This window comes from Notolepis coatsorum (genome assembly GCF_963971535.1).
Source record: "Notolepis coatsorum genome assembly, chromosome: 7".
In the NCBI taxonomy this organism is placed as follows: domain Eukaryota; kingdom Metazoa; phylum Chordata; class Actinopteri; order Aulopiformes; family Paralepididae; genus Notolepis; species Notolepis coatsorum.
In genome coordinates, this window is record NC_140171.1 from 134,526,377 (window position 1) to 134,547,162 (window position 20,786).

General features: G+C 43.8%; 1 protein-coding gene across 13 annotated transcripts in view; it reads left to right on the forward strand.

Moving 5' to 3' along the window:
• Positions 1–20,786, forward strand: part of pcm1 (pericentriolar material 1) — a 70,333-nt gene that overhangs the window by 11,481 nt on the left and 38,066 nt on the right. For 6 of the 13 annotated variants that reach the window (XM_084319321.1, XM_084319312.1, XM_084319313.1 and 3 more), the window contains exons 8-18: positions 3,790–3,970; positions 4,558–4,685; positions 4,956–5,229; positions 5,312–5,480; positions 12,181–12,387; positions 14,684–14,850; positions 15,537–15,769; positions 16,481–16,623; positions 19,196–19,325; positions 19,506–19,676; positions 20,169–20,350. In XM_084319321.1, coding sequence (XP_084175447.1) covers positions 3,790–3,970; positions 4,558–4,685; positions 4,956–5,229; positions 5,312–5,480; positions 12,181–12,387; positions 14,684–14,850; positions 15,537–15,769; positions 16,481–16,623; positions 19,196–19,325; positions 19,506–19,676; positions 20,169–20,350 — 1,985 coding nt within the window. The remainder of the gene's footprint in view (positions 1–3,789; positions 3,971–4,557; positions 4,686–4,955; positions 5,230–5,311; positions 5,481–12,180; positions 12,388–14,683; positions 14,851–15,536; positions 15,770–16,480; positions 16,624–19,195; positions 19,326–19,505; positions 19,677–20,168; positions 20,351–20,786) is intronic. The other 7 variants (XM_084319316.1, XM_084319322.1, XM_084319315.1 and 4 more) reach the window with 5 other exon arrangements.

Consider the following 20,786-nt stretch of genomic DNA (forward strand, 5'->3'; position numbering starts at 1 on the left):
CGTTAGCTACCTAGCTAACGTTACTGTTTAAACAAAATGACCCAGTAAACTATTCACTTTAGTTTAATACATGAGGCGTTGTCTAACGTTATCTAGCCTGCTAGCAGTAGCTACAGATAGCTCCTGATATCAATGTCTAACATAATTGACATCATTCGTTTTTGCAGCTGTTGGCTAATTAGCTATCGCGCTTCATAACTGAACACTGAGAACATCTTATACGTTTCAGTTCATAGGAAAATACTTTGACTACAGTGTTTCCCCTAGGATTCTTTTCAGGGGGGGTGGTAGGCCCCCCAAAACTACTAGTGTTGTCGTGGGGCACGTGTGTCACAGATATGTGGTGTCAACAGTGTCGTCATAGACGCGCGCAGTAAGGCGGTTGTTAGTATTGGTGCATTGCTGAAATGAAACGATTGCATAAAATAAGTAAATAAATATTAACACATAAATTAACTTATTTACAATTTACATACAATAGTGACAACACACATATGAACTATTTACAGTGTTTCCCACAGGATTTTCTCGGAATGGATTTGGTAGGTTTTTCTGCGTCTCCGTAGACCGTGCCGCACCACCGCTTTAAAGTCTTAGTGAATTAATTGATTTATATGAAAACCAATGTATGTATAATTTAGCTAGCTCGCCAACGTTACTGTGATTAAAGCAAACTTAAAAAACAAAAAAAAATTATCTAAATTCTTTTTTTTTGTATTTTTTTTTTAAACTTCTTTTTTCATTATACTTTTTTTAGGGGGGCGGGGGATCCCGTTAGCGGGGCGGGCCGCCCGCCAAGGCAATGGTAGGGGAAACACTGGACTATAATGGTCAGAAGTAAATTAACTTAGATACTGTTATGCTTAACACCCAGTACTATTCACTTTACTTAATTTCTAAGATTAGATTAGATCATTTAGACCGGACTTTGAGAATGCCTGTGTTAGACCTACAGTATAATACTGCCAGTACCATCTCCGTGACGTCAGCATTCAACGTGAACAAACATGGCGGCGCACTGGTTGATAAATTCTACACGAAGGGGCATAACAAATAGTTTTTTCTTAGAAATGGCTTATTTTATAAGGTGATTCTTTTCTGTGGTTTATCTGAATACTAATTTGATGCTATGACTATGTTTATATCGCTATTCAACATCTCCCCTTTAACCCTTTACTATCACACTACAGACGGTTTCTGTCGTGTGATAGTAAAGGGTTAAACCTTCTGTAGTGTGGTAGTGGAAGGGTTAACCCTTTGTCGTGTGGCAGTGAAAGGGTCAACCTTCTGTATTGTTGCAGTGAAAGGGTTAACCATTTGGTAGTGCGGTAGTGAAAGGGTTAAGTTAAAACATTTACCTCTATTGGTTGTAACAGTATAAGAATGGAATAATATATACCTCCCATCAAAAATTATGAACCTACACAATACAGTTTGGCTGTAATACTTTGATATAGTTTTGATCATCAATGAGTGGATACAATAGGGAGGAAATCACAGGTAGAACCTCACTCCCCGGGTCCATAGCGCTACACAGCTAGAGCTGCTCTTTCCCCCTTTTGATAGTTGTCATGCTAAGAGGTTTGACAGGGTTTGTTTCGTCAGCAGCACCCGAATCAGCTCGCTCTGCCTATACTGCTGAGCATTAGCATGGGGTTGCTTTTTCCTGTACTTTAGATAGTCAAGATGTCGTTAACCCTTTCACTACCACACTACAGACGGTTAACCCTTATGTCGTGTGGCAGTGAAATGGGTTAACCTTCTGTATTGTCGCAGTGAAAAGGGTTAACCATTTGGTAGTATCGTAGTGAAAGGGTTAATGGTGTGAAGTGTGAAGCCATGTATGTTAAATCTGTGTAGTGACAATTCACTGTTCTCTGATATTTCAGCGAACACCCTGATGTTGTTGTTGTTAATGAGAATAACAGAGAGGTTCTCATCCTAAAAGTTGGCTGTACGTTTGTCTACAGTCTAGAAGAAGCCAATCTCATTCTCTCCTTATGTCCCACCACAATACACAATATTAAAAGTAAATGGGAGGAGGATTTAGAGGAGGAGATCTCGGATGACATTTGGGTTGACATTCTACGTCTTGTTCATTCTTCTTCTATTTGTGCAAGACACGGGCTGATACAATGCAAAATTGTTCATCGAGTACACCTGACGAAAGTCAGATTAGCCAAAATGTATGAAGATATCGATCCTATATGTGATAGATGTCATTCGGCCCCAGCCACATATACTCACATGTTTTGGACATGCCCCTCCTTGCACAGGTATTGGACAAATATTTTTGAAACCATCTCGGGAAGTATTGAGACAAATCTTGAACCAAATGTATTGACAGCGCTTTTTGGATACTCTCCACCTATGTTATCACTTTCAAAGCACAAAGCACACGTTGTGGCATTTACCACTCTACTGGCCAGGCGGCTGATTCTGTTTAAATGGAAGTCCGCTGCTCCCCCCACTCACCTTCACTGGATTAGAGACATACTATACTTTATCAAACTTGAAAAGATAAGATGCACTCTGAGAGGTTCTTCATCTATGTTCAAGAAAACGTGGGGTTCATTCCTTGTACTTGTGGATGATGTACAGTTCCATACTATTCCAGAATAGCTATTTGTATGCTGCTTGTTGGTATTCATGTGTGAACGTTAATTCAACGTGAGTTATTTGATATACCGGATATACATTGGAGAAGCATATTTGGGTACCTAAACATGTGCTATATGTTTGATATACTATGTATATACGTTTGAGACGACTGTCGTGCGACCAAGTCAGTGTTTGTTTTTATTATTATTTACTTTTGAACTCTGTTTTATTTTTTCTTGTTTTTTATTTTTTTATTTTCTTTTCTTTTCTTCTGTTTAATGTTGTTATCTGTTCTATGTGGACAATGACAATACAATAATGTATATATGCAGACATATACTTATAATTTCTATGTCCTCAAAAAAAGTATAATAAACAAATAGAAGAAGCCTTTACAACCAAAATGTTGAAGTATCAACTGTTAGAGCATACCATATCACACCTCGGCTACAACTGTAAACTTTTAGTCTTCATATTTGGAAGCCTGGGTCATGTTCATAAGTTGGGTGTTAGAGGCCTTCAGATGGCCGGTCTTCCGAAGGGAAGAGCCAAACAGTTAGCAAGATATTGCTCAGTGTAGGGATGGGTACCTGTACCGGTACCTGTGAATCGATACCGGTACCCAACGGTACCTTTTTTCTGTACTTTAGTCTCAAGAAATTTAATTTACCTACCTCAGTCGTAAAAAAAAAATCCAAACTTCAAATAACTACAATTTCGACAGTTTTCGGCTTGTCATTGCTCCGACTGCTTTGTTGTTGAATCAAGTAAAATCCTAGGTAAGCATATATTGTGCGTGTGAACGTTGACATGAAAAGAAAAAAGTTAAAAAAAAAAGTAAATTTTTTTTTTTTTGTATCTCACTTGATTCGATACTCGGTAGTACCAACGTGTTTCGGTTCGGTACCTCAAAAGTACCGAATTCGGTACCCATCCCTAGCTCAGTGTCAGCTATTATTGGCAGCCGCCCAATTTGGAGAAGATGCTGCCATCTGTACCCATGAGCTGTGTGCTACTCGTCTGGTTCATCATCCTATGTGTGTAACTTTGGTTGACATTGCCAATTTGGGCACGAATGTAACAGAATGACCCACAATGTCCAATTGCACTGATAATATTTGTGTCCTTTATACATTGTATTTATGTGGACATAAATAAAGATTCTAAATGTGTGTGTGTCTCCTCCAGGGTGGAGGCGCTGGGCACGCTGACCAGAAGGAGGAGTTGGAGAACCTGCGTAAGCAGCACGAGCTGCTGAAGAAGATGCTGGAGCAGCAGGAGCAGCTGCGGGCGCTGCAGGGCCGCCAGGCCGCGCTCCTGGCCATGCAGCACAGCGCCGAGCAGGCCATCGCCGTCATGGACGACACCGGTGAGGAGACCTTTACCCTGCTAATGGTGTGTTTGTCTTTGTGTAAGGGGACACTCCAAATGTACCTATTTCAAAACCCTGCCCATTTTTCTTGATCCTCTAATCACAACTGTGTTCAGTGACATTTCTTTTTCTTTTTTAATTATGTTTTTGGTAGATATCTTATTGGTTTTGTTACCGGGCAGTCCGGTAGAGAGAGAGAGAGAGGAAATATGGGCGATAGACGGGGGAAGACATTCGGCAAAGGTCACCGGGTCCGGGAGTCGAACCCAGGACGGCCGTGTTGCACCGCAGCGCTGTACGTGGTGCGCCAGTCTGGCGCCCGTTCAGTGACATTTCTATAATAACCCTTATGCTCTTATCTATTAAATGTGCAGAGAAGAATTTGCTATTGGGTACAATGGCAAAGAGGAGCCTGGCGGAGGCAAGATTTGATTATGACACTTGTTCAATAGCCTAAATGTCTTGGAGAGAGAACAACGACAGTGCATTGGGTTTTGTAGTGCTCTTGAAATGAGTTGTGATGACATATTGCTAGCAGAAATAGAACTTCCTACTGACACACACACACACTAATCTAATTGCAGTTTGTGGTGTTACATCAGTTGTTACAGAAACCACAGGCAGTGTGTCTGGCTTGAGCATCACCTCGGAGTTGAACGATGAGTTGAACGACCTGATCCAGAGGTTCCACAACCAGCTACACGACTCTCAGGTACGACAGACTTCCTCTTAGCTGCTATAGGCTGCTCAACTGATTACATAATGTCCCCGGCAACAGTCCCTATACACAAATGCTTAGCAACAACAAGCTAAACACAAGGGCCATTGTTTCCCTCTAGAGGCGTTGAGCGGTCCTTCTCCACTTGTCCTGTAAGGTCAACACAGAATATTTCCTTTTGTTGTATTTAGCATTTCTCTAATATCATAGTTTAGACTTAAATCAAGTCTTCCTTTTCACAAACCATTATTTGTGGCCCCATAGACCAAGGCAGTCCCGGACAACCGTCGCCAGGCAGAGAGCCTGTCTCTTTCCAGGGAGGTGTGCCGGTCCAGAGCCCCTCCTCCGCCCGTCGGTCCTCCTCAACACCGGCCCGTCCTCCACTCCGCCTCCGGCCCGCACACCGGCCTCGCCACCGGGGCAGCGGCCAGCGCCAAGCTCACTAAGCTCCAGGAGCTCCAAGACAAGAAGCAGACCATGGACAAGATCCTGCAGGAGCTGCATTCGCTCCGAGACCAGACTCTAAACAATAGCTCCTGTAAGGACATGCTCCAAGCTTTTGAAAGCTGTATTATTATAACTTTCTGCGATGGTGCATTACTTTAGTGTTGATGATGAAGTTTGTTTTGTGCCGCCAGGTCGTGGCGTATCGACCCAGCGCAGTCTGAGTGTGGGAGGCTGCTCAGATCGTCCTTCTGCTCACTGCTCTAATGGAGCCTCAGCCTCCACATCCTTCCACCCCTCGTTCACCCAGCACCAGGACAGCTCCAACCCCACAGACAAGCTGAGGTACACACACACATGCACACACGCACACATGCACGCACACACACGCACACACGCACACATGCACACACACACACACACACACACACACACATGCACACATGCACACACACACACATGCACACACGCACACATGCACGCACACACACGCACACACGCACACATGCACACACACACACACACACACACACACACACACACGCACACATGCACACACACACACACACACACACACAGCTAAATAGACAATTCCAGATTCAGGTCTACATTCTAACAAGCATTATTGATGTATTGATAGATCATAACTTTATTTATTGCTGGCTGGAAATTGGGTCATTGTCAGCAGCACAACACAACAAGTGCCTACAATGTTAGAAATATAGAAGGGGGCCTAAATACCGGGGAATGTGGTATAGAATGGCCATGATATCAGGATGTAGAATTGCATTACGACATTGGAAATAACCCGTTGATATTACTTTTAAAGAATGGATGGAACTAATGTTCCGGACAGCATCATATGAAAGGGTGACATATAGAGTTGCAGGGAGAGAGGATATCTTCGCTGAGGTATGGGACAGTTTTCTACACCTGACTGAACGGTCTGGGGACAAATGATTAAGGTGGGATTACAATGGTATCAAGGATGAATGTGAAAAAGGGGATCTGATCTGATGGTACCTGTACTTTATATTGTATTATGTATGTATATGCATAGATTTTATGTCCGGATGGTGTATCTATGGAATGGCCACCGTCTCTATCACACTCTCATATGCGCATGTTTAGCCGCATACACGTATCTAGGATACACATATTCGTATGTGTACATAATAGATTTACACACACTCATATGCACAATGCTGAGATATACATGCCAGGGGCACACATACATGCACATACTCATTTATAGGAAATAGGCATACACACACGTACATATACACATAGTTGAAGCATAGGCTCTCACTTACACATATGGGGGATATACACATACATAGGGGACACACACATTATACGTAGCTGAGACGCACATACATATACATACCTGAGATACACACTCACATAGGGGGCAGAGGCACACATGGATACGAGACACACACAAGAGGTAGGAGTACAGTCACACACCAGAAAGATGCACACACACACACACAGGGAACAAAATAAGTACCCGCCAACCGCCAATGGCGGGCAGATTTAAGGTTTGGCGACTAACAATGAGAGGTCTGCCTGCCACCTGGCGTGTAGTTCATATCGATACTCTTATTTAGAAAATCCTGTGCGGGTCTCATTTCCGCCCCAAGCGCAGCTCCAGTCATAATATCTATGGCTCCGGCAGCTAGCAACGTTCGGTTCATATGATACTCTTATTTTTTGAAAAAACCTGTGGCAACTCCGCGAGTCTATCCGCCCAGTCCGTGTTTCTGCTCGCATTAAAGCCGAGCAGGGCTACACAGCAGTGCGCCTATTTTGCGAGCCGAAATAAGTCCGTGGTGTTTTTTTTTCTCACAACGGGTCAAATGCATCTAACATGCGTTGCATCGTCGCCATTCCTTTATGCCCACATCGCCCGAAATGAACGTTACGTTAGCGTAAGCTAACAAGCTAATCGTGATCAGAGGCAGAGCCATAGTGAACAGCAGACAGTGTGGACTGAGGAAAGGGAAATGGGGGGGGGGGGGGCACTCTCCCTTTCCCTGTGTGTGTGCGTGCGTTTGGAAAGACGATGAAGTCACTAGTCAGGACTCAGGACAGGAGTATAATAGTACTCTACCGACACTGTTACCGTGACTGTCCTATATGTTTTTATGTATATATGTTTTTGACGTTTTTGATGTTTGATGTCTGTTTCATGTGTTTTGATATAACCAGTGCTCAACATCTGTACCGAAATCAATTACCACCACCATCGTTGTGTGGCATTAAAGTATCTTGTATCTTGTATCTTGTTGTAGTAAACTGAGGATTACTGAGGATGAACAGATAATGTTGATATTCAAATATAAAAGTTTCGAGAGGAGTGGAAGTTTGAAGACAGACTAAACTACAATATGATGCAGGGGTGGTGAGTTGAAACAGTGTGTGTGTGTGTCCGACCCCACTTCTATGTTTCAATAAATTATTTGCATTTAAAACTATTAACGCTGACTCATTCCTTCAGTCCACTCCAAATTATGCTAATATTCCTTATGTTGTTTATGATATTAATTGAAAATAGCATATGAGAGTATTATAATAGTAATAATAACACATGGCGATATACTAAAAAGCTATTTATAATTTTTGGCTGGTAAAAAATCTGCCTGGCTGGTAGTTTTTAAAATCTACCAGCCAAATGGCTGGTAAGTCAAAAAGTTAATTTTGTTCCCTGCACACACACGTATGAGACATGCACACATACTTACGTGATACACGTACCCACGTACATATATCTGAGACACACATGCATGCATGCTCTCATGCACACCTACATATATCTGAGACGCATTCTCTCACATGGAGAAGGATGGCATCCCGATAGAAGATGCAGCACATACCTGCTCGCAGGTAGATCGGTCTACATGTAAAGTATGTGCATCAGGGATATATATGCACAATGTATAGTATTTTTTTTCGTAAGTCTTTTTTTAATTTCCATGTCAGTTTTTAATGTATTTGTATGAGTCTTTTACATGTTTTGTATGTTCTTACAAAAAAAGAAAAAGGCAAATCTTGGACATTGCATATTGTGATGTGGGAAGATATGTGTTGAATATTGGAGAGATTTGTGCAAAAAATATCAAAAAAAAATATATAGAAGGGGTGGAACGATACGCATTCGAACCGTGTACCATACGGTACGACCCCCACGGTTCGGGGCGTCTGTGTATCGTACGGTTCAGATGACGTGCAAATAAAAAAAATCATTTGGCGGAGCCGGGAGAGGTGAGCACTGCAGCCAGGTGCTAGTCAGTTTGTGTAAAAATGGCACGCACAATATAAATCAATCTTCATTACGACTTTAAAAACATAGCCATTAACATTACATAGGCCTACACACATCTTGCCATAGCGTTAGCAGTTTGTACAACACAACGCATGTTGAATGAACTATGGTAGCCCGCCAGCTAATACAGTCAATGCAATGTTATCGTGGCTACTAGCTAGCAGAGGAGAAAATGGGAGTCTGAGAGGCGGGGTGTTTAAAGACAATGATAGGCGTTTATTCAACATCCAAGAAGGCTAACATACAACTGTGTTTTACTAACTCCAACCGGGACTATTGCCGCTTTTCCACTGCATGTTGATGTGAACTCCTCCTAATGTTACCTGGCTGGCTGAGCTGAAGGTCCGTGACGCTAAAATGTCCATGGGGACCCGCCAACCCATAGATAGTTCCAACTCACCGAATTACGTAATCAACCACAGTTGCACTCAATATTTAAAGGTGACATGCATTATAAATGTCTTTTGAGTCTCTAGCATTGTATTATAGTAATAGGAGTTAGTATCAATGTGTTTTGGTCTCTAAATACCATATTGGCGGATTGCCGTCATTCAGGTCATTCATTTCCTGGTCCATTTTAATCAGGTCGTTATGATTTGATGCGCATGGTGACGTCACGTGGCGCTGGGGAAGCGGATAGTGATCCGATTGGCTCCCACAACCTAGGCAGCCCACACAGCGATAGCAGAGCGAGTGGAAATCACTTCCTCAAACAGCGAGGCAGATAGTGAAACCCGACACCTCGACTGCACTCTGCGAGGGAGGGAGGGAGAGAGAGAGAGAGAGAGAGAGAGAGGGAGAGGGGGAGAGAGGGGAGGGAGAGAGAGGAGGGAGAGAGAGAGGAGAGAGCCTGCGTGTGCTTGTTTACACAGCGTTTCATTCTCAGTCCCGCTGAGTCCGGGGCTCTCTCTCTCTATCTCCCTCTCTCTCTCGCTCTCTCTCTTTCCCTCTCCCCCCTCTCTATCCCACCCTCTCTCTCTCTCTCTCTCTCTCTCTCTCTCTCTCTCTCTCTCTCTCTCTCTCTCTCTCTCTCTCTCTCTCTCTCTCTCTCTCTCTATCTCTCTCTGTCTACCAGTCGCAGACTGTGTGGATGACTGTCACTCAGTGCTTATGGGCGGAGCCAGGCCATCACAGCCTGAAATACTGATGCTGTGAAATGAGGCTTTTGAGTACTTGATAAGAAATATTGAAAAAAACCGTACAGATGTCTTCAATAGAGGTTCAAGGTTCTTTATTATTTGACATGCAAAAATACAGAATACCTTCACATGGAATACTTTTTTCTGTTATGCATCCTATGAGGATCATAGGACGCTTGGATCATACACATACAGCTCATTACAGTAATATTCCACAAGTATTACAGTTTAGATAGTAATAATGGTACAGAGCATAAAAACACCTACATGCGCTTTGATGACGCATGTAGGGCTAGCCTTGAGACAAACATATGCATATTCACCACCGCAAACAGACTGGCAGGAATTGTGTAAAGTTGCCCAAATAGTGCTAGGAATAGCAATGCAGGTCCCCTTTAAATAATGTTAGTCTAAATAAATGTAGACAGATAATGTACGTATTTTAAAAATAGAATGAACAGAGCAGTGTTGTTTTGAAACAGTACAGTGTGTGTGTGTTAGTTTGATGTATGCTGCAATTTATATTGATGGCCTTCTAATTTGTTTATTTATTTATTTTAAATAACAGTGACACTTTTCCCTTTGATAAGAAATCCAGTCATATTCCTTTCATTGTATTTCAAATACTGCACGTTAATTTCAAGCAGAAAACGAATCTTTCCATTAAGAACTGACAATCAGGGAATTTAAACATTGTTGACATTGTTTTTTTGTGTTTATATTAAAGAAAGGAAAGTCTAGTGCTGGCTGAGCATATTGTTTGTTTGCACTAAGTTAATACTTTGACAAATGTAGCCTATATTTTTCAGTCAGTTCGGTCTTTGTGTGCCAAACATTATTTAAGGCTGTAAACACTGTAACACTGTAAACCCCCTTTTTTTTTTTGTAAATTTTTTTTGAGTGTTACATTTCTTTTTATAAAAAACAACGTATATCGAACCGAACTGAAAACCGTGACCCCAAAACCGTGATACGAACCGAACCGTCCATTTTGTGAACCGTTCCACCCCTAATAGAAATACAATGAATAAAACATTGCCCCAGGTTATCTGTTCACATTGACATATTTACACGCCTACATATTCACCTCTTAACACATTCTGTGCCACGCCTCTTCCGGGAAACGGCTATGCGGTGCACCCATTAAACCATTGGAGTCCGTCACCTTGTTTGTAGAGCTATAACTATATTCTATATTATAGCTATGGATACAATACTATAGTCATTTGACACTGGATTTCTTCCAGTCAAGATGCAAAAAAGAAATAATTTTTCCATCCATACGTTCCCGTTTTATACCGTGGTGAATATGAGTGTTATTTTTCGTAATGATCCGGGCCAATTCCGAGGCTGGTTGTAAGCCGAAATGTGTATTATACTAAATCCATTGGCGTTTTGTCCCTACACACGCTACAATTAAAAAAATCAAATGCATATGATCGGTATTATGTTCCATCATGAATGCATGAAAGGGTAGTTTTTCGATGCTTTGATCGTCACCAACGGAATACGTTATGGAGTAGTGTTACACACATATGCTCGGATCGCAATGAAAACATTCTTGGATCAACGCAAGATTGATACCATATAGCCCTTACCTTGACTAGGATGTACCCCGAAAAGAATATTCCAATTATCTGATCGCCATTCCAAGTATTGATGTCCATCGTTTCGCCAACATAATCCAACACAGAATCCACCACGGGAGAGGGCGGCTGGGTGGCGCAGCGGACTAAGCGCTCGTCACCAACGCGAGAGACACTGGTATCGAATCCGGCTGTCAGCGTTGCCTCCGGCTTGAGCCGGCCGTCATACTGACTCAATTGGCAGAGTCAGCGGGAGAGAAGCCGGTGGGGTGGTATTCTGGTCGTTGTAAACAGCGACTCCTACAGGTCGGTCAGGGCGCCTGCACAGCGCGGGAGGGAGATGGTGAAGGTGGTAGTGTGACCTCCCACACGTTACACTTCACCAATGAGAGTCCGCGCTGTCAGGTGAAAAGATGCTGCTGGCTGTCTCCTATGTCTTGGAGGAAGCATCTGATAGACTTCAGGGCTCCTAGACCGACCAGTGGGGGGCACATGCGAGCAACGACCAGGAAGGGGAGGGGGGAATTGGCATAACGACTAAATTGGGATGGAGAAAAACACAGAAAAACAGGAGGAGAAAAAGTAGATAAAAAAAATAAAAATCCACCACAGGAGTAATTGTTTCTTCTCAATCTGAGCATTAGAACCGCTACACTTTCTCCTTTGGTTCATTACAATTTACTCAAGCCTAGTAACAGACACAATATTTCTGACACTGGGAATAAGTTCCCTGAGATCCATAGATGTCCCTAGATACCAATAACATGCAAATAAGCCTTGTAGAAGTGGAGCAATTTCTCATTTACTTACTGTAGGTATGTATTTTTAGGTGGATATTCAGAAAATAGGTCTAAGAGGTTAACAGGGTTATGTGCATAATGAGAAGATATGCAGCATATCTATTCATATATAGACACTAGACAGAATTGAAGATATCAACACACGATTTGCTCCTCATTGTCTTCGTTCTGTCTTTGCGTTGCTCTCCCTTCCAGGAAGCTGAAAGAGGTCCACAAGCGCCTGAACGAGCTGCGGGAGCTGGTGCAGTATTACGAGCAGACCTCTGACATGATGGTGGACACGGTCAATGAGAATGTGAAGGATGATGACGACGATGAGGAAGAGGAGACTGAGGACGGCTCCATTTTCGAGGCCATGTTTGACTCCGAGCAGGAGAACCGCCAGCCCATCACCAACATCAGGTCTGTGTTCAGCTGGGCCGCGTGAACCCTTTCACTGCCACACGACAGCCGGTTAACCCTTTCACTGTGACAATACAGAAGGTTAGCCCTTTACTATCACACAACCGACGGCGATGCTCCATCATTAGCATCATTACCTCCGCGGTCGGTTGTGTGATAGTAAAGGGTTAACCTTCTGTCGTGTGGCAGGACGCCAAGTATCGATATTTAATTATTTATTAAAAAAAGTATTATTATTATTATTTTTTTGTATAAGGAAGTTGCATTGTTCATTTCAATACCTGTAATAGTACAGTAGTCCACACACACACACACACACACACACACACATGTGCATTCAGTTAAGTTGGAATATGACTGTAATACAAACAGTTCAGTTTGTCAGGTGCAACACAGATTACAGTGTTTACATCTGTCTGCTTGAGAAAATACCATGTTCTGCAATAAAAATTATTGAAGTGAAATGAACAGACTGAACTTTATTTTATTAGATAAAACATGTTGACAAAGTTTTACTTTGCAGTTGAAAAAAGGTAATAAATCGCAATATATCGCAATATTAATATTGCAATACTCAGCATATCGCAATATATTTAGTATCGCAATACTATCGTATCGTGATAGTATCGTATCGTGAGGCCTCTTGGTGATTTCCACCCCTAAGTGAAACAATACAGAAGGTTAACCCTTTCACTGTCACACTACCAAATGGTTAACCCTTTTACAGCGACAATACAGAAGGTTAACCCTTTCACTGCCACACTACCAAAGGGTTAACCCTTTCACTGCCACACTACAGAAGGTTAACCCTTTAGTCTGTAGTGTGGTAGTGAAAGGTTAACCTTCTGTAGTGTGGTAGTGAAAGGGTTAAGTTCACTTAGGCTAAGGATGACAGTCGGTGAGCTCAGAGTTGAAGCCAGCTTGGATTGTGAGTCTCGCGTCTTGTAAAGGGATATAGTCTAAATTTTTTAAGAAGCCTTTATGATTTGTGTCAAACTGGGAAGTAATTTGAGTCCACAGAAAATGTGCCAGTGTGCCCAGAGCATTTTGACATACTGGAAGCAGAAATCATTAGTATTATTTAGCATCATACTATACAACGTCTTTTTTTTCTCAGGAAACTGAAAGAGTTCACAAATAACAGGGTGATTCTACACAACTTCTATCGCTGTGTGATCGAGAGCGTTCTTACTTCCTCCTGTACAATATGGTTTGGTAACATCACAGACCAGGAGAAGAAATCTCTGAATAGAATTGTGCGTCTTGCACGCAAGACAATCGGGTCTAGCCTGCCAGCTCTAGAAGAGATCTATGGTGCCAGGCTGCTTTCCCGTGCCTCTGGCATTATCAACGACCCCTCTGGTCACCCAGCCGCAGGCCTCTTTGTCCCCCTCCCCTCGGGCAGACGTTACCGCTCTATCACATGCTCTACCTCTCAGTTTACAAAGAGCTTTTTCCCCAGTGCTGTGCGGAGCCTGAATGACTCCAAAGGCTAGTTTTGTATTTTATCCTATTTTGTTTCTGTGTTTTTATTAGTGTTATTAGTCAGGTTTGTGGAAGTGCTGTTTTTTGATTATATGCACTTTTACTGTCATTTGTGCCACTATGCACTTAACTATGATATGCACTTTTAGGGGATGTTCGATATCAATTTTAGCATTTGTCCTTTTATACTGTCTGTGTTTTTACATATTTTTCCTGTACTGTTTACACAGTGTTTGCTCGTGTACCTGTATTCCAATGTGGATTCGTCCATACATGGCATTGGCAATAAAAATCTTTGACTTGACTTTTGACATTCTAGTGGAAGTCATTGGGAGGCTTATGGCATATCCAACATTATGTTTCTAGCAGGATGCCAGCTCACCTAGCAGGATGCTAACGATTCATGTTAACATTTTCTGCTACCAATATCTCAAAACACCACAACACTGGAGCAAGTGCTGCTGGATGGACTGAAATGACAAATCAAATAGGCTTCTTAACCCTTTCACTCCCACACTACTACACAACCTTTCACTACCACACTACAGACGGTTAAACCTTCTGTAGTGTGGTAGTGAAAGGCTAAACATTATGTGGCGTGGTAGTGAAAGGGTTAACCCTTTGTCGTATGGCAGTGAAAGGGTTAACCATTTGGTAGTGAAAGGGTTAACCATTTGGTAGTGAAAGGGTTAAAACTGTGGATTATCCATTTAAAACCCAGCAAGCGAACCAGTCGCAGACCGGTGCCTTCCCGACACGCTGACCTGTGAGATCTTTTTGACCTTTTTCATGTTTCATGTTTGTACTCCAGAAACACGCAGCACAGTGGGAACTGGACCGACTTGAACAGCCTGACCAACGGCCGGGGCGGCGGGAGCGGCGTAGCCAACAACCGCGACGGGCGACTGAACACAGAGTGTGAGATCAACAACCGCTCGGCAGCCAACCTCCGCAGCCTCAACATTCCCTCTACCATAGGTATATATACAAACACACAATAATAACCCGACTTTACTGGCTAACCCTGTTATATAACTTGAATCTCAACATTTCTAATATTTCTACTAACGCTGCTCCCATAGGGAGGTGTAGTCTGACGTCACTTTAGTTTCCCGCGCGGTCCATCCGTATAGGGATTTATCATTGGGAAAATGTATTATCGGCTATTGTAATAATTCTGCCTCATGAACATTGGAAAGCTTTCCATTTTTGCATAAAATTAGTTCCCTTCTATCACTAACATTATTGTTTACGCATTTTTGGTTGAAATAAAAATTGTTATAAGGTTGTTTATTTTGTTGTTAAAAAAGAACTACACTTACCAGTAGAACGCCTGTCGTTCAGTGCTGTCGCCTAATACAGCCAGGAGTCTACGCTGTGGTGACGTCAGTCAGCAGCCCCAGAGTGAAGTGTAGTTCTCAGTGAACGAAAAAAGTAAACGTTATTTTGCTACTTTTACGATTAATTGCGAATTGCTTCACGTTGAGCTATAGATTGTGGATGAATACACAAAGAAAGGTACACCATGCTGCCAATGTTCATGCTTTATTTGTTTTAAACGAGACGATTTAGAAACGAGTCCATTGGAAATACATGGCAATTTCAACTGGAGGTGGACCGCGCGGGAAACAACAATGATGTAACCACTACACCTCCCTATTCAGAGTGCCAGTACAACCGGGACGGCCCTTACAACCAGGTGAAGGACGACAACGAGGACGAGGACGGTCTGGAGAACGAGGAGCGGGCGCAGGCCGCGGGGCCAGACAGCGAGGCGTCGGGGTCGAGTCGGAGAAGCAGCATCGGGGACGAGGCTGAATTTGCCCAGAAGGTTCACCGACTGCAGACCGCCAAGCAGAAACTACGCCAGCTACAGGAACTGGTGGCCATGGTTCAGGTGCGTTCATAGTCGTACACTTAAATATTTTAACAGTATCTGATCCATAACTGTGGAATTGAAGGCCCTTGAAGCATTTAACACTCTTGTCCAAAAAGTGCTGAACAGTGCTCAAATTTGTGTAGCGTAAAACATTGTAAGTAGCCAATATAATACGCAGTGCAAGGGCCAGATTGATAGTAAGTAGTAAATAGTCTCGCTGAAAGAGACATAAAGAGGATAGAAGATAGGGAGCGACTCAGACTGAGGTGGGAAGAGCATTCGGGATCGGTTTGTATCGTGACCAGGTTGCCTTCAGGGTTGGCAGTGTTGCGTCCACTCATCTGTGACTCTGAGAACCATAGAGTCAAAGAGAATACATTGGGGAAGAGGGTCCATTTTAAATGCAACCGTTTGGAATCTTTACATCACTTGGCTTGGATTCCAGAAATGCGCGGGTGTACATCTCCAAGTCCAGGATATGGAAACTCGGCAATGGAATGTTTCTGATCATCATGTTTTGGTCCGATGGCTGACGGGAGGAATCAAGCACATCACATCACCTGTAGGCCTTCCCCTCTGACATGAACATGAATAAGAATTCCAAGTAGACCTAGGAGACTGATCATAATATCGATTAGATATTATCCCTATATCAGAAATATTGTTGGTCCCCCCCCACCTTGTCCTCGATTACGTCTGTGTGATCATTTTCCTCTCGTCCGTCCCCAGAGCGATGACACAGACGGCACCACAGCCAATGAGGACGAGGCTCCCCACCAGCAGCCCAACAACACCAGAGGTGCGGGAGGAGGAGCTTCGGGGGCAGGAGCCAATAAGAGCCCCAGAGACCTCGCTCTCTCTGACCAGGCCAGGTAGGGCATATCAACAGTCCAACCTGACTCCATCTTCTCAATACCACCTATACATATTATTTTTAGTGATTGGTATTCATGTATTTCTGATTTATACTTAAAAAATATTTGTTAATGGGCGGCTAGGTGGTGCAGTGGGCAAGGCACTCACTACCAATGCTGGAGACGCTGGGTTCGAGCCCAGCTCTCCACATTGTTTTCAATTTGGCTGGTCGTCCGTACTAATACAATTGGCAGTATTAGAGGGAGGGAAAACTGAGGGGTGGGGATCGGACGTTGTGGACAGCGACTCCTACAGGTCGGTTGGTGCGCCTGCGCAGTAGAATCAAGAAGCGATGGGGGCGGCGCCCCTCCAAAAGCGCAGACCCCTGACGCTGAAAGATCGCGCCGCGCAGGTGAAAAGATGCGACGGCTGCTACCTCGAGTATCGGAGGGGACTCGTGCTATGTATGGCTTCGTCCACATTGCAGCCGGCTTGTGGGAGGCAAGAAACAGCGTTCGAGACAGGGGAGGGTTGAATTGGACGATACGAAAATTGGGATGGGAGAAAAATAGAAAATGGGAGAAAAAGTGGATAAAAAAGAAATATATATTTGTTAATGTCCTGTATTAACACTTTCACGGCCACTGGGATGAGTCTAATTAATCTCAAGAGGACCGGGGAATGTAAACAGACGTGGGGCTGTTTGTAGAGCTAAATCTATACTTTATAGTATTGCTATCTGTCCATTCTCATTGTCAATTGCGACCATAAACCGTCCCTTCAAAATGGCTTAAAGAAACAAAAATGTCATCAATACGTTCTCATTTTATAGCGCAGTGAATATAATCATTATACCGGATTTGGTCTAGTATATTTCCTGGAAGCCGAGATAATGGTCTAATAGCTAATAACGTTGAATCCAATGGCATTTCGGTTATAGATACGCTCCAGTTAAAACTCAAACTGCATATGATCGGCACGATCCTCACGCATGTATGCATGAAAGGGGGGGGGGGGGGGGGGGGGGGCGGGGGACGTCGTTTCTGATTATTGATTAACAATAACTGCGTTAGCCTCATTAGCCTCATAGGCCGAACGCCTGGATGCGTGAATACTTTCGGCAACCAACATGTCCTTCCGCGTTGCTCTGATTGGCCAGCGTTGGCCAGCGCTCACCTTCGTGAATACTAGCCGCTCTACGCTCGTTCCCTATGCATGCGCATGAGGCTCCCCAGGTGCTCGTTTACAGAGCGTACAAATACGCTTGTGTTATGATACAGGAGCTAAATAGGAAGTACTTGAGATCGTTGTTAAATACGTGTGTGTTTTAATAAACAGTATAACTGTAAAAGTAATGTTGAATTGTCGTGTCGTGGCCCTAAACTAGACAAAGAGGTTTGAAAATACGAGCGTCTTGCGAGAGCGGCGGGGTTTGGCGTGTAATGACTAGCGATGAATATTATGTGTTTTAAATATGTTGCGACCGTCGGATTGTTATAAAAAACGGAGGGATACTAGCTAAGGTGTGGGGGAGTTGGCGTATATAAGTTGATTGCTTTAAAAACGGAGAGAAATGTCGTATTTACGCTGTTTAAAACGGGGTGATGGGCGGGGTGAAAATCTTTCGTTTTAGCTTAACGATAGCCATGCTAAAACGCTAGCACAACATTAGCACCTAACCTAACAACAAGCTTAACAAGTCAGCGATCTTTTTGTGAGACTAAACTCTCCGCTCTGTGGCAAATTGTGTTGATGTCGGTTTTGTTTCATCAATAAATGTGGCCGAATACACAGTGACTGTATCCTTTTTTGTTTATTGCACTTGTTCCTGCTGCAAATTAAATCCTATGCGAGACATTAAAGATGGCGGCTTTCTGTTTTTGTGGAGAGCCTCCAACGAGTGACGCGTCTCTCTTCTGACCAATCAGTGGTCTGCAGTGTTTCACGTGACTTTTCTGGTTACCGGCGTAGGGGGAAAACGAGCGTAGAGGGCTGGCCGACCGCTGGCCAATCGGAGCAATGCGGAAGGACATGTTGGTTGCCCAAAGTATTCACGCCGCCTGGATGGCTATCAAAACAAGGCCCGATCGGGATGTACTTTATGTGAAAAAGATCTTACCGTGGTCCGGTGGGATCCCCCCGAGCATTTCCCTGTTATCGATCACCATCTGGTATATCGATATGTCCATTGGCTGATGATAAATCCCCTTATTGCATGGTGAAATCTGCGATGCAAAACGTAATCCAAGCTACAGGCTGCAGATCCAGAATCGAGCTAACATAAAACTCCATTGAAAGTAAAAAAATAAATAGTCCACCGTTCGGCCACAGGGAACACTGCATTATCGCGACAGCGCCCCTAAGAGGATCTGGCCGGTAATTCAACGAGTAGGGTATATCTGCAGTGCCGCTCGGCGACCTTGAATAGGTTATTAAAATGGAATAAAAGCAATAACAACTGGCCACGGATTTATCCGTGCTTCTGTCCACAACGGGTGGAATCGAAACACGGATATATACGTTGTTCGTCCCCATTGTGTTAAACTTGTGTTGAAGAATAACATCATTCCTCCAATGTGTTTCCATCAGAGAGAAGCTGTATGAGGAGAAGCTGCGTCAGCAGCAGCACGAGCTGAAGCAGCTCCACGAAGAGCGCCAGAGACTGATGCAGATCCAGGGGAAGATCCAGGACCTGCAGTGGGCCTGCCCTGACCTCCAGGTAACACACACACACACACACACACACACACACACACACACACACACACACACACACACACACACACACACACACACACACACACACACACACACACACACTACTATACATGTCAATGTATTTTGATCATCTCCTATATAAATATAAACACTTTCCACCTCTGTCTTTGTCCCCCTCCAGTCCTCTATGTCCAGCACCATAAGCCAGCAGGGCCTGCTAAGAAAACTCCCAGCAGCTGCTTCCACCCCGTCTGCCCCCCCGGCCCCTCCCTCCTCGGGCCCCAAGACCAACTCGGCTGTGCTCAAGCCCACTGCAGTGGAGGCAGCTAATGCTTCAGTCACGGACAATGAGGTGACACACCTTCACCCAGTGCTCTACCAGGGCTTCAGCTAGTACTGTTCCGTCTCGGATGTGTATAAGTGCAGCTGTTTGCCGTATTCATGCCTTAAATTTCCCCTTGCGGGACTAATACAGTTTTTTTTATTGAATTGAAAACCAAACTTGCACCTTTTAGAAAAGATGATCCTGAAACCTCCTAAGAATGATGGCAAACTCAATGTTTTGGTCTTAGTTTCTAAGTCGTCCCGATGGTATCCACTCAAACCTCTCCCGTCTGCACTCAAACCTCTCCCGTCTGCACTCAAACCTCTCCCGTCTGCACTCAAACCTCTCCCGTCTGCACTCAAACCTCTCCCGTCTGCACTCAAACCTCTCCCGTCTGCACTCAAATCTCTCCCGTCTGCACTCAAACCTCTCCCGTCTGCACTCAAACCTCCCGTCTGCACTCAAACCTCTCCCGTCTGCACTCAAACCTCTCCCGTCTGCACTCCTTTGCGCTTCCAGCAGCTGTGGTCAGAGATGCGGCGCCACCAGATCCTACGGGAGGAGCTGCGACAGCGCAGGAAGCACCTGGAGTCCCTGATGGCTGAACACCAGAGGCGCAGTGGAGTCGGTGACTCCCCCTACAGGCTGGAGGACCTAGAGAGCCAGACCATAGCCTCACAGTCCCTCAGCAGGGATGAGAGGTTAGTGAGGCAGCAGGTTTATCATTACCCCTTAGGTCATCAGCCTACGGCCTCATTTAGTTCAGGGGCTGGGTTCTATAGTAGAGGCCTTGCACAGAATGTTTGTGTCTGTCTTCCAACATGGCTCCCTGTAACATAGCACCATTATTTTGTACATGGCAATGGAAGAGAGAACAGTTGCTATAGTAGTGATTTCTTTATTGAAGCAATAAAACAAGGTTTGAGCAATACAATACAAAGAATATTGATCAAAAGGATAAAAACACAATAAAGCCCTAGAGCTTGTTTCCACCGTGGTCCTTGTGAAGTGAAGTGAAGTGAAGTGATTGTAAGTGTGCATATGTGAGCAACAACGGTTTCTATGTATTGAGATATTCGAAATATATAATAATTTGGTGTCGTATTACTGAATCTTGTAAACCACTGCACAGAAATT